General features: G+C 40.7%; 2 protein-coding genes across 2 annotated transcripts; one reads left to right on the plus strand and one right to left on the minus strand.

The window, feature by feature from the left end:
- The first annotated feature begins 5,730 nt into the window (after positions 1–5,730).
- Positions 5,731–7,099, plus strand: LOC147046330 (somatostatin receptor type 5). Its single transcript, XM_085930293.1, has 2 exons — positions 5,731–6,137; positions 6,379–7,099. Exons 1-2 carry the CDS (start codon positions 5,731–5,733, stop codon positions 7,097–7,099), a joined length of 1,128 nt encoding a protein of 375 aa, XP_085786419.1.
- A 1,726-nt stretch (positions 7,100–8,825) lies between these two features.
- Positions 8,826–10,793, minus strand: LOC147046331 (alpha-2-HS-glycoprotein-like). Its single transcript, XM_085930607.1, has 7 exons — positions 10,546–10,793; positions 10,311–10,421; positions 10,139–10,223; positions 9,720–9,889; positions 9,523–9,639; positions 9,119–9,199; positions 8,826–9,047 (listed from the first exon to the last, which is right to left on the minus strand). The coding sequence occupies exons 1-7, from the start codon at positions 10,741–10,743 to the stop codon at positions 8,889–8,891; spliced, it is 921 nt and encodes a 306-aa protein (XP_085786733.1). The 5' UTR covers positions 10,744–10,793; the 3' UTR covers positions 8,826–8,888.
- Positions 10,794–13,872: the final 3,079 nt, after the last annotated feature.

Below are 13,872 nucleotides of genomic sequence, written 5' to 3' on the forward strand. Positions count from 1 at the left end.
TAAATTTTGAAGACTGCACGTTTAAGCCGGATAATGGTCTTTGTGTGTAATGGCCTAAATATCTTTTAGTCCATCTGTCATGATTCAGCATCTGTTGAAAAAAATATATATATTTGTGCATCTGCTGGACTGCAAGTGACAGGGAAGCAAACAAAGCATTAAATTAATGAGACAAATGACACGCCGTGTGGCATTTAGTGTCGTGTAGTGTCGTGCCTTTGTCTGTGTTATTTGGGTTGCCAGAGGGGATGGATTGGTAATTAAGGTTCCTGCACAATGCTGGCAGTAATTACGATCTTGGACATGATGCTATTTTTGGGAAGAGCATTTTTTGGGTATCATGGCATTTACTGAAGCATTAGTGGCTTGTAGAAATAAATAACACCATGGACTTTGACACGTTGAGTCACATTGCGACTGAAAATATACAATGTTAAAAATGTGGCATGTAAAGGAATGTGGCATGGCCCTTTTCTGGAATGTTTTGAGGTTCTGAATGTCATTTGATGAACTTTTTTGCAAGCTAATGCTGAGAGCGCTCACTTAATGCTGAAATTATTTGATGTCAAATCACGTTTTTATTCGTATGTGTAACGTTTCAAAGAATAATTTAGAGTAAATTGATGCCATTTCAACATTGAGTGGCAGGAAGTCCCAAGTTGCCAAGGAAACAGCATGTAGTGTTTTGAGTACTCTTTAATGCAGAATACATGATTGGAAAAAATAGTTAAAAGAGGATGAGCTTTAAAATAAAACTCAATATGCTCAGTTTGAGTGACATGATTAGGGAAGTGAGTATAAAAGTTGTAATTGCTGAGGAGACATCATATTAAGAGCTCTGTTAAATGTCTTATCTCTGATGGAGCTCAATAAGGAAATGCATTATTTAAAAAACTTCAGTAAAAAAAAAACATTGTCTTTGTAAAGGCAAAATAAACAGTTCTCAGCTCAGATTGTGTAATTTTACGGCTGTCAAGTTTATTTGAGGCAAAGATTTGAACTTTAACTGCGGCTCTGGTCTCATATAAGCTGCTTCTATATCTTCAACTGAAGCAATGAACCAAAAAACTGTCCCAGCCTCCTCCAGAGCTTATGTGCCTGGCATACTTGTATTCACTCTTTAAAAGGGAAGGAATACGAGACGCAAGCGAGCAGCACACACTTGACAAGTTTCCTCCGGCTCCATTCTGGGTTCCGCTTGGAGCAGATGTGTTTTATTTCCTCCATTACGATTCATAAAAGCTATCTATTCACTTTTTTTTGTCTTTTTTCTATGTGAGGAGGCGTGTTAAGATTGAGCGGTGATAGTGAGGTTGTGGGGCAGAAGCTGAGTCAGAGTGAGATTGAGTGGGTGTGATAGATGAGACATTTTGCAGACAACATACCCGGGAGCTGAATGGCTAAAAGCAGAGACGAGGGTTGTATAATGAAGATGCAACTTTGTCATAATTGTTTGGGGGGGGGGGGGGGGGGAGGTGGTGATTTTCTGCTATAACAGCCTGGAGACTTTCTCGCTGTTTTCTTTCTTTTCACGCTTTGGCATTTGACTGCACGAATTTGCTCCTATTCACGGTCGAATGGTTTCGTAAGGTCATGGTTACTGATTGTGCATGGAATGAAGCATCCATCCATTCATTTGCTATCCTGCTCATTAGGGTTGCGGGTAAGCTGGAACCAATCTCGGCTATGGGTCGTACGCATCGGCGACAACCTCCATTTACTCTTTTCAGAGATAAATTAGGGGTGAAAAGGTTAGCCCACATTAAAAAAAAGAAAAAAGCTCTATTCATTTCCACCTTGTTTGACAGAGCACGACTCACCATTCTTTCATGAGTGGAATCACCTAGCTCATTCTCGTTTGATCAATAACCACTTTTCTCTTCCGAAGCATCTCTATCTACATCCACCTCTTGTTTTTGATTGATATTTTTTGCTGGACTAATTTAATCTGGACATACTCTATTTGCTTGCAATTGTTTATGACATATCAATGTGTGCTTCTTGGGCCTTGAAGCTGTGTAGGTTTTATATATGTATATATAGTATGTATTATTATTATTATAAATGGACAAATATACGTTGAAAAATATTGCAGAGGCCAGGTTTAGGGCAGCAATAAGCCTGAGTGATTGTGTTTGAATGTTTTTGTATTATGTCGGTGGATTTCATTTCATTTTTATCTATTTTAGTATTTAATATTTATTTTATTATATTACGATAAAATAAATTGTATTATATTCTTTATCATTTTATATTTTTTCTTTATTTTAATGTTATTTAAATGTGTTAAAAGGAATCCCTTAAAAAGTAGACAATGCATCTCAAGGGGATATCTTTTAAAGGAATAATCGAAAAAGATAATACAAAGCAAGATGGTAGTTCAAATTCCAAAGTTGTGAGCAACTTCAAAGACAAATCTTTTTGCATCATTTTTTTGTTGAGGATAAAATTACTGGTGTTTGTTTGACTTCAGGGTGTGATGTTGCACTGCATTTGCTATCATCTTTACCGTCAGTTTTATTTGCACTGTTTTCTCTAAATAAGCCTATTAATGTCAAGGTTTTATACTCCGGGGGATCCACAAGTATTAAAATACTTAAAAGAAAAAGAAGAAGCTACACAGCAGGTGAAAGCTGAAGATTGCAGTGTCTTGTTTATCTTGTTTTATCGTCCCCTCTGTGGAACAAAATGAATTTGAGCATCTAATTACCAGACAGCAACTCAACCTCCTGAGCTATGTTGTCATTACTTGCCAAACAAGTATAAATTCAAAACAACCTCAAAACAATTCCTTAAGGATGCAGCTTAGAATTAAGATGAAATATGTGTCAGTGGAATCTAAATTAGAATGGGCAAAAAATAAAAAAATTGTTAAGCGAGTGAAGTTAAGCGCACAAATTTATAAGCAAAGAGGAGGAGCACAGGTTTTCCTCTCTTCACCCATCGCATCATGTGATGGTGAGCAGAGGGTTGTTCCTGGGAGCAGATTGCTGTGCACAGTAAGTTTTTCTATCTCTCTGTACCAAAATTTTAAAAGCCAACATTTTAAATCTTATTTTTCATTATTATTATTTATATATATTTTATTATTATTTTGTATTTCCCTGTACAACGAATGAAAAAATGAATTACAAGCACGATTATTTCGAGACACCAACTGCAAATGAGTTCAGCCAGAGGCTTCTGTGTCTAAATTTAACTCAGCCTTTGGCCTTATGCTCACTTTTTTTCTTTCTAGCATCATGTCTGTGTTCCAGGTTGTCTTTAGAGGCCCAAGAGCAAAAGTCTTAAAATGAACCATAGATTTTTCAGCAATGTAATGAAAAAAATTAATCAAGAGTCTTTCACCCCAGATGACAGTTTGGTGTGGGTTGTGTGGAGATGGACTTTTTATTGTTCTATTTTTATGTGATTTGTTCTCTGTGTTAAAAAAAAAAAAAAAAGAGGCAAAATGGACTGGTTTAATATAAAAGTTTTTAGAGGCCCAAAACTTTAGTTTTATTCAAATGAAAAAAAAAGAAATACCCATTACATGAATATTGAACCCACTTTATTTTTATTTTATTTATTTTTTTTGCTCTCATGTTTACCTGCATATTGTACAGACTGTACAAAAAAATGGACAGAATAAGCAATTGAAAACAAAAAAAGACATTTTTCTTATCAACTTGCAGTGTGTAAGACAAGAAAAAGGGCTTTAAAGTTGTAGTCCATAATGACATTTTATATTAATATTTAAAATACAGCACACAGAGCATAATATTGCCCTCATTATCTACACTAAAACTGCTTGAATAATTATAATTGCACATTTAATCACAGTGGTTAGGTTTCACTGACTCAGTAATGTGGCGTGATGGACCAGCAGAAATATTAATATGCAGATTCCAATTTGGAAAATCCAGAGCCAGTTGGCTAATTTGCTTTTTCCTTCCTGTGAATCTGCCTTCCTGACTTTTGCCAAGTCCACATGCATAAAATGAAAGGTACATGATGAAACGGGGAGTTTAGGCTTTAATGAGTGGCTGCAGGACAGGCACAGATGGGTAAAGAACAAAAACAAAGATTTGTTCATTTTGCTTGTCCATCTGTGCCACACACACACACCACAGAGACATACTTGATCAGATTTTGACAAATGGGAGTAATGCAGTCATCATTTTAACATTTGGATCCGTCACGAGCAAACCTATAGAAAAGCTAGTTTGGTACTAATCCGACCAAAATTAAACAACATCAAAAGACATTATGCACAGCATTTCTGATCTTCTTCACAACATCCCAAAGCAACATCATTGTTTGTGATGATAAGACATGAGAGATGTTTCATCTCATTCACTATTACCATATAAGTGTGTTGCCTCTATGGATGCATAAAGCCCGTGGTAACATGAGTAACAAATGAGTCGTGCAGGCTTGTTTATTTACTTGACTCATGGGGAAAAGGTTATGGCAGGCCGGACTGTGCTCGGATAAAGATGAGGCAGCACTTACTCAGCAACTTTCACTTACATTTTGAGGTATTAGGCTCCTTGACTTGAATAGAAATGCTCCTCAATTTTTCAAAGTAACTGTTCACCCTTCCATTTCTTGTCCGTGCATGTTGACAAGCTCCCCCGCCGCTGCCTTTGAGGTGAACTACCTTGTTTGTGCGGTGATGCAGTCCCAGTTGTTCATGTCTCGAAGGGTTTGCTTGTCTCCTGAGAGAAGGGGCTGTTTGTGAAAGAGTTGCGGCTAGACCGTCACATCTGAATCATCAGGCCTGTCAGTCATTGCCTACTGAGCGCTGAATAGCAGGTGATTTCGATGCCAAGTAGTGCAACTATTATCGGCATGAATAATGTATGGGATGAGTTGTCCAAAAAAAATTGATCTCTAGGAATTTGATCTGGCTTGTTTGCATTACATTTATATTTCTTGCCTATTATGGTAGTTTATCTTTTGCTGTCTCTCCCAAGATGTTTCAACCTCCATATTTATTTATTTATTTATTTATTATTTATTCATCATTTTTATATATATATATATATATATATATATATATATATATATATATATATATATATATATATATATATATATATATATATGAAAGAATGACTGATGAGGGAAAAAGCATCAAATTTGCTTCATGAACCAGTTGTTGTATTTTATGACTCCCATCCTGTGCGCAACGTGGGTCCAAAAGCCCACTGACTCAAATCCCTTTAATTAAACCAACTGCGCCATCTACAGGAGCCAAAAAATACAACAAATGGTTCATGAAGCAAATTTGAAGCTTCATTTTCCCATCTGTAGCTGTGGTTGTAGTCAAAGTAAACAAGGAAGTCGATCGACGTACGATCAGGATTGTTTGAGGGGGGAGATTAAAACGTCAAAATAAACATGTAAAAATAATAATGGTTTTAACTCAAGTCAAACTTTAGGAATGAGTTAAGCCTTGATTTTGAGCCAAGAGCTGTGTCTGTCTTCAGTGAACATTTTTTTTCCCAAAAGCTTTGATTCATTTATTTTTTTCATTTTGGCTTACGTGTCAAGTGTTGGGTTTCGCATTCAATATATGTATCACAGTTCTATTACTGTGTGAAGCACTCTTTTTGTGAAATTGCTAGATAAGAATTAGTTACTTTTATGTGCTGTACAAAAACCCATTCCTTTCCTCGACTTCTAAGCTGTGTTTCATTGATTGCTTCTTTACAGGAACAACTTTCCCCACACCTGACCTCCATTATGCCCGCCATCGTCAATCTTCTTTTCAATGTCGTTTCAACCAACACCACCATCTCGTTTAATGTGGTGCTGCCCTTGGTCAGCCTGGTATCTCTCCTTTGGGGGTTGGTGGGTCACCTTCTCGTGTGGTTGGTTCTGATAAAAAATCGTCGGAGTCGCTCAAAGCCGAGCTCCGTCCTGCTCCTGAATCTAAGCCTGGCAGATATGGGTGCTCTGCTAACCTTGCCCTGCGTGCTTCTGAGTGCTGCCTTCCAGGACTGGCAGCTAGGGGATACCAGCTGCATCTTGCTGGGATTCATGACTTCCATAACAGTGGGAGTGGAAATTTTCAGCCTGGCTACTTTGTCTGTGCTTCGGTACCATATTGTTGCACCGGGGACAAGACGACCTGTGAACTTGACATATGTGTAAGTAGAATTTGATGATTTGAGAATATTTGAGTCCAGTTCATTTAAGCTTCAAGTTTAATTCATCTCTTCTACTCAAACCTTTCCATAAATAATAGGTCAAGCAATGTCACATGGTTTGTTGTATTCAAAAAACACACCAACCAGGGGAACAGACAAGTTTACACATCCATTAATGGAGAATTGAGAAAGCAGCCTGTCTTTAAAGCCACCGTTAATGCTCTCCTCTTCTCTTCCACAGGTTATCAGTCGTTGCGGCTATTTGGCTCATCTCAGTAGCCATGGCTTTACCCAAAGTCACCTACATTGATTTTAATGGCGGTTGCACATGGTCAATAGGCCGAGATGACTGGCTGTTTTTTCTGGTCCCGGCCTTCCTTGTCTATTACGTCGGCCCTCTCCTTTGTATTGCCATCAACTGTGGCCTTATCATCTTGCACCTTCATGGCTACAGAGGATCTTTAGCCGCGCACAGGCGTAACAAAAAGGCTACTGCTCTACTAATTGCTTCAACTCTAGTATTTATTGTGAGCTGGTTGCCCTATTATGCACTTGAGTTTGTTAACGTCATGTCTCCTCATATTAGTTCTGTCGCTTCTCCCCACACCACATTTACCCATGAATTTTTCGCTCCTTCATATTTATTAGGCACAACACCTGAGCCAAGTGTAGAAACGAAGACAAATGTCTCCCTGCTATGGGAAGTGTCATCTTTGAGCGCCATATTGTTAGTGTGTCTCGCACCGTGCTGGAACCCGCCACTTTATTTTCTGTTATCTCGGCCTGCCGTGCGTCAGCTTCGTGCTCTGCTGCCTTCCTTTTTCCGCCAGCATCACCCCACTTCCCAAATCACGCCCATTCCCTACACTCGATCGCAGCCTCCTGTACTGACTCACAAAAGGGTTACCGAGTCATTCAAAGTTAAGAGACAATGTGACAAACTATTCACAGCAAGAAAATAAATACTATTACAAACACTTAAGTCCTCGCCTTACTGCAGTAAATGTGAAAAAATATTCACATTAACAGTGTTTGACTGGTAACAGGGCCATTTGGAAAATGCATTGCGTGCCATAAAAACAAATACCAGACTCACTAAGCAACACACCTGAGAAGCTGTGAGAGCATACCTGAAATGAACGAATGACCTTAGAACTCAGTGTAAACAAGCATATTTTTATTTGCATGGAACAAACACAAACTACATCATTTGTAAATCAAGGTCACTGATCTCTTATAGTGACGCCCCCCCCCCCCACCCCACCCCTTTCCCACTTCTACATGAGCCACCAGAGCAAACAACTCTCCACACAATGTTTAAACAACCTTCCCAGAGGTAGGGTTAAAATAAAATGTGTGAATACAACAAAGAGACAGAACATGGACGCAGCATGAATACATATGCATATCCTCTATCTGATATACCATTGTCAGTCACATCACTCTTAAATAATATTCATGGAGTTAATAGAGTAAAACTTAAAATAAAGGGATTTCTATGCATTAGTTATTATTATTATCATCATCATTCATAAAATAATGGGAAAAAAAACTAAATAAAAAAAACGGGAGAGTGTTTTGTTCGGGCATTAGTCCTTGAGGTTATAAATTATGATGGGCAACAGAGCAGAGGCACAGGAGGGGTGTTTCTCCAAGGTCAGATTACAGCTAAATGGTTAAAAAAAAAAAGGCCTCTGAGTTTTTCTAGCATTTAACTATAATAAAAGTGATTCTTGGAAGACCGTCATTTCACCCAGGTGAATCCCTATGAATCTAAAATGATGTATATTTTTAAGAAAAAGAAAAAGTATACAACCAATATGAAATATAACAAGTGAAGGTTGTGGTTTATGGAATTAATGGGGGGGGTATCGAATCATTGCGAATATATTATCTACAAAGAGGACTGATTGTACGTTTGGTGGACAACCGTTTTTTGAAATATGATTGCGGAGACTCCTGTAACCGTTCATATCAGCTGGCCTGGCTCAAATGGTCTTTTAATGGCACCTATGAAAATGAGTGAAATGTGAGAGCAAAAAAGACCAAAGCCATGCAAATTGTATCACGAGGACATTTTCGTTCGAGTTTTGATTCCCTCAAAGGGCTTTTTTTGTCACCCGCCTCCCAAACCAAAGGTCACCATTGTGATCATTTAGCCGAATGTTCTTTGCTTTCCACGTGTGTGCGTGCGATGCCATCTTGACATCATTTTAGGCAAGCACGCTACAATGCATGATGCAATTTGATCCAACGTGCTTTACATGTGTGCGTCTTCGCCACTCTTTTTCCTTAAAAAAAAAAGCAAATGCAAAACTTTTCATATGAACTCTTATTTGCATGCCGCATCAATCGTAAAATAAGGAAGTGACGTCATCCCAACATCTACAGTTCTCGTATTTGGCCGATGCTGATGGATTCCTTTCTTTGAGTATGTTTGCCTATGCAAAAATAACAAAGCTAAATCAAAACGCTCGTATTCTTAGGAGTGGCAATGGCAGGCCAAGCGTTGTGGGAATACAACAAATTTAAAGGACACGTGGGTATATTGCGGACAAGTGGTCGTCTTCCAACCGGCCAAGACACCGAAGCCTTGCTTGCTCCCGATGACCTGTTCGGCATTTAGATTAAAGGAGGAAAAGCCATTCTTGTGTCAGGCGTGTGCATAGAACAGACGGTGCAAACTCGTTCTAATGTTTTCTTTTAATGAAGTTGGAGCGCACCAACTGGGCGTTAGGCCTTTTTGTGCCTTTATGCTTGCGCGTACGGTACGGCAATTGGGAAAGGACAAATCTGGTGGATGGCCGGCTCGCGGGTGCTCAGCTGCGCCCTGCAGGCCACCTCTTCCGGGCTATGGTGGAACAACGAGCACGTGGGCTCCTGCTCGCCGTCTGCGAGCGGCTCGGTATTCTGCGGGCGACAAAGAACCACAGTGAGGCGCGCGGAAATGTCACATCTGCTCTCGGCGGGTGGGGACTTACTTTGGGGGAATAATGTTCGCACTGGAGTTCTCCCACTTCTGCGTTACTGTGCGAGTAGTAGGTCTTGCAGAAGACGTGGTGCTTGAAAAGGAAGTCAAACCATCAGTCCATAGGATGGACGAGCCCGCCGCCATCAAAACACCCGGGCAACAAGACGTCGCCTCGTTTCGCGTTATATTGGCCTTTGCCAAACGAGCCAGCCGACTCCGTTGCTGTGGTTTAACGCCGCTACAAGTTTCCCCGGCTCAACAGACAATGCAATGCACACATTTTGGTTCTTCCAAAATCATCTTCGGCGAATAAGAAGCCTTCTGCCCACGGCCTCTCGAGGTCGACTGAGTCCAGGTGCAAGTTTAGCTCTCGGAACGTGTTCGCCATTAGCATTAGCACAAAACCTAACTCACAGCTCTGTCCGGGCAGCGCAGCGTGCAGGCCTCATGCACAATCTTGGAATCTTTGCGGCAGGTGGACTCCACCAGGGCGAATTTCATAAAGGACCTCATGCCGGTGCCTGGGATGTACTGGAAGAACACAAACCATGATGAGAAAGACGTACGCTGCTGCGTCGCCAAAGAGAAAGCCGTGGAAAGTCGGTATTCACCCCAACTGTCAGAAGAGACATTTCCATCAGGGCATAATAAATCATGTTGTTGCTCTCACGGTTGAACTTCTTCACCGCCTCCTCCACCCCCTTGACACCCGTCTCGTCATTCAGAGGCACCAACGCTGGGCAGTCGGGACAAATCCTCACCATCTCTGCGTTGCTGAGTTCTGCGCGTACATCAACGGGAAAAAAGCATGTTACGGCAGAGAGCGTCGTCAGAAAAGCACGTTTGCCCAGGTCTTTGGGCTTTCTGCCCCAGAGGGATTTTTTTCCTGCCCTGATGCAACTTCCATTTGTGATATTACATTGTGAAACAACATGAACAGAAATGTCTGTGTTCCACTTTTGGGCAAATTAAATTTGGGATCAGGCAGGAAAAAAAAAGTGTCGGCAATTTGTTTACAATCAGTATTGACCTGGTTTGGTGATGCAATTGTGACTGGTGACTGTGGCCACGCCTCCTAACACGTTCAACTTGCTGCTGCAGTTGGCAACTGCGCTCTAGAGTCCACATGCAAACGCACACACACACAGGCTGTGAGCGCATGTGAGCGACCAGCACGATACGACACGATGCCTGATCTGTACCCTTTCCGTCTGCGTCATGAAATCGCACTGGTCTTCCAGTTTGGGGTTGGTGATGTGACAGTTGCTCTGCTTCAGCTCCATGTCGATGTCAACTTGGCATCCTCCCTCCACCTGCGCGCACAGACAAACAAAGAAATCCATGAACGTGTTCTCCTTGCAAGATTTATTTTGGTTGAGAATAACGGCGATGCGTGCCAACGCAAAGCATCCTTTTGAAACCTGGCGCCGGGCTCACCGCTTGGTATTTGCTGCTGCGGACTTCCTGCAGCTTAAACTTATAGCCGTGCTTGTGATGCTCGTTGATGTGTCGAACAGCCAAGTTGGCCGCCGCCGTCGCAGTGTCCTCGCTGCACGTCACCTCCGCCGACACCCCCAGGAGGCCCGCAGGGGCCAGGGCGCAGCAAATCACAACAGCCAACAGATGAGCCACCATTGTCGCAATGAAAGACGAGGAAGAATCGCCACCGGTGCAATCGGGATGAGCCGACGGTGTGCTTTTAAGGCCCTTGGTGAATAGGCGGTCGGTAACAGAAGAGGCGGACTGGGGACAAACAAACACAGACTTTGCCCATGCTAACCGTCTCCGAGGGGCTCTGCCGACCAATCGCAGAGGACAAAATGGGTCACGTTTGTGCTCGAGACCTTCACCTGTCCTAACGTCAATTATCGGAAAAATATATCCAAATATGCAAACAGACTTTTTATTGACTTGGCAGTCACGAGGGAATGTTAGACAAAAGTTGTACTAAATTCATTTTGTTTTCACTTGTCAATTATTTTACTGGTTATCTGATGAAGGCGGAAGTACAAGCCGAAACATGTCAGGTCATGCAACCTAAAATATCTTGTGTTAGACAAAAGGTCAACACGAGGACAACAAACCAAAACCGGTGGAAGAAAAGTCACAGTTTAAGGAAATCATTCAAAGGAATAATAATAGGCCGAGTCTCAGCCAAATATTTCAAACCCGCTATCCTTTATCACCCAGAAACTTAAAATGCAAACCATTTTCCGCACATTGGAATGTTTGTCCCGGTTCCAATTGAATCTATGCGCACGTAAAAATGGTTTCACCCTCTCATCGAAACCTCCATTCGTCACGTGGCTCACCTAATTTGGCCTCAAAATAGCATATTTGCTCAAAAGCTGAGTTGGTTTCTTGATTGTTAGTGGCAAGGAGGAGGCGGACGGTTCCAGGAAGGCCAAATGAGGACAAACAAATTCGGGCTTTAACTGGCAATGTGCAATGGTCTCAGACGACCAATCGCAGCTCAGGGGACCAGTTCATGCGTGTGCCCGGGGCTCGTAACCTTTTGCTGAGAGTGCAGGAATCATCACAAAAATCAATCTGAGCACACAAAGTCACAGACATTTTGGTGAGCCGGTAGTCACTGGGCAAAGTTTAGAAATAAAAATAAACACTTTGAGAATTGTTCTGTTTCTCTTAAATGGCTCCAGCACGTGAAAAGTGAAGAACATTCGGCTAAATGAACACAATGGTCCCCTTTGGTTTGAGAGGGGGCGACAAAAAAAGCCCTTTGAGGGAATCAAAACTTGAACGAAAATGTCCTCGTGATGCAATTTGCATGGCTTTGGTCTTTTTTGCTCTCACATTTCACTCATTTTCATAGGTGCCAATAAAAGACTGTTTGAGCCAGGCCGGCTGATATCCGCAATCATATTTCAAATATATTCACAATGATTCGATACTTCCCCCTTAATTGCCAAAACCACACCCTTCTGTGTCACGTGTTATATTTCTTCTTGGTTGGATACTTTTTCTTAAAAATATATATAATTTTAGATTCACAGAGATTTACCCGGATGAAATGACGCTCTTCCATCAGCCATAATGTTTCGCTCAGGGTCCACTATCATCTCATGCCTTTGATATGAGTGATTCATTAACCGTAAATCATATTTTATGACATCATACACTTTGATATTTAAAGCGTTTGATGTGTGAGCCATCAATCAAATGTTTGACAGCTTGACCTTTGACCCCATCAATCAAAGTTTATCACTAAGCGCATTTTCCCTCTCTCTCTAATGATTCTACCAAAAACCAGAATCTAAAGAAAAAGTCAAGTCTTAAAAACATGCATGCAATGCCAACTTGTTACCTTGATTTTTTTTTTTTTTTTTAATGCTGGCGACAGACAGTGCTGTCCCCAAGCCATGTCTGCAAAGCAATTGACCATCCCAGAATGTTAGACTGTAAGATTTGAAAACAGACTGAGTATTAAATACAAGAATCAAATCAGACAAAGGCTAAGGGAAATGACTTTTTAACAAGTGGAGCCCATCTACTTTCAGGTGATGGTTCAGATAGGGACAGGGCAGGTTATGGAAATGTCTTTGGCCTTTCGATCTCATCTGAATGTAAAATAGCTGTAATTAATTTTGCTTCACTATTTGACTGCTCTCGATCCTCCAGCAAACCTTCTGTATTTTAAATAAGCTAGTCCACGCTAGTATTCCTGGGAGATATACCATTAAATTGGTATATCAGCCAAGAAATAGTACTACTTCATGTTATACTTGTATATTTATACTTAGGTACTCATCAGTCAGTCACAGAGCTGTCACACTGAAAATCAGTATGAACATTCACACGTGAATCGGGTCATTGTCGGTCACCCATCCATCAATTTTCTATCACGCTTATCTTGTTCAGGGTTGCGTGCAGCTGAAGTTTATCGTATCATACTTTAGGCAAATCGTAGACAATGCCCATAGCAGGTCACCAGGTCAATTTAGAGACCGACAACCATTCGCATTAACATTCACAATGTATTGGAGTGGGAAGTGATTTGTGTTTTTGCAAAAATCCAGGGAAAGGCCACTTTAAATTTGGATTTATTTAAAAAATATATGAATATTTAAAAATATTTTTAATGACTTGGGTATTTTTCATACGGTGCCAGAACCAGGCATGAACACCAATTATTGGTCTTCCTTTTCTTTTCGAATTTGTACTGTAAATGCTCAGATGTATGATGGATAAAAATTTGATTCATGGGAGGGTTTGTGTGTCTTTGTTGGAAATGCATTATGAAGGTCATAATCTTCTGCAGCAAGACATGGACACCATAATGAATGACACTGATGTACTGGCACCTGGTTTCCACGTTTCCCTGCTGCAATACAATTGACCTTGATGATGCTGATCATTTCAATTAAGTGTAGTGCTGTAAGGACAAACATAAAACAGGCAGAATATAGCTCTCATGAGATCAGAGTTTCCTTTCCCTGGTTTAAACTGTGAAATAAGTCTTGTTTTTGTTACAGGGAGAAGTACAGTTTGACCAAATATTGTAATGAACTGTAATTAGAAATGATGACAATGTTTCAAAGTAAAACAATGCACACAATAATTAAGGTAAATCTCAAGAGCCGACCACCAATTTTTTTTTTTAAGGAGCCTAAATTCCCGCCAGTGACGAACAAAAGCCGTGCTAAAAGATGAGAAATACATTTGGAACAAAAAAAATATTAATTTCAGTTAATTGGGGCTACTCCGACTCGTTGTCTATCCCTTTGGCTCCCTCTCCCGGTAGAG

Source organism: Syngnathus leptorhynchus, chromosome 14 (assembly GCF_054491065.1).
Source record: "Syngnathus leptorhynchus isolate UIUO chromosome 14, UIUO_Slep, whole genome shotgun sequence".
Taxonomy (NCBI): Eukaryota; Metazoa; Chordata; class Actinopteri; order Syngnathiformes; family Syngnathidae; genus Syngnathus; species Syngnathus leptorhynchus.

Coding starts and splice junctions, on each gene's coding strand:
- LOC147046331 (XM_085930607.1), bottom strand. CDS start 10,743: ATGGTGGCTCATCTGTTGGCTGTTGTGATTTGCTGCGCCCTGGCCCCT. Junction 9,200..9,522: donor TGCGCTGCCCGGACAGAGCT/GTGAGTTAGGTT, acceptor TTCCTTTTCAAG/CACCACGTCTTCTGCAAGAC. Junction 9,048..9,118: donor GCGAACATTATTCCCCCAAA/GTAAGTCCCCAC, acceptor TGTCGCCCGCAG/AATACCGAGCCGCTCGCAGA.
- LOC147046330 (XM_085930293.1), top strand. CDS start 5,731: ATGCCCGCCATCGTCAATCTTCTTTTCAATGTCGTTTCAACCAACACC. Junction 6,138..6,378: donor CCTGTGAACTTGACATATGT/GTAAGTAGAATT, acceptor TCTCTTCCACAG/GTTATCAGTCGTTGCGGCTA.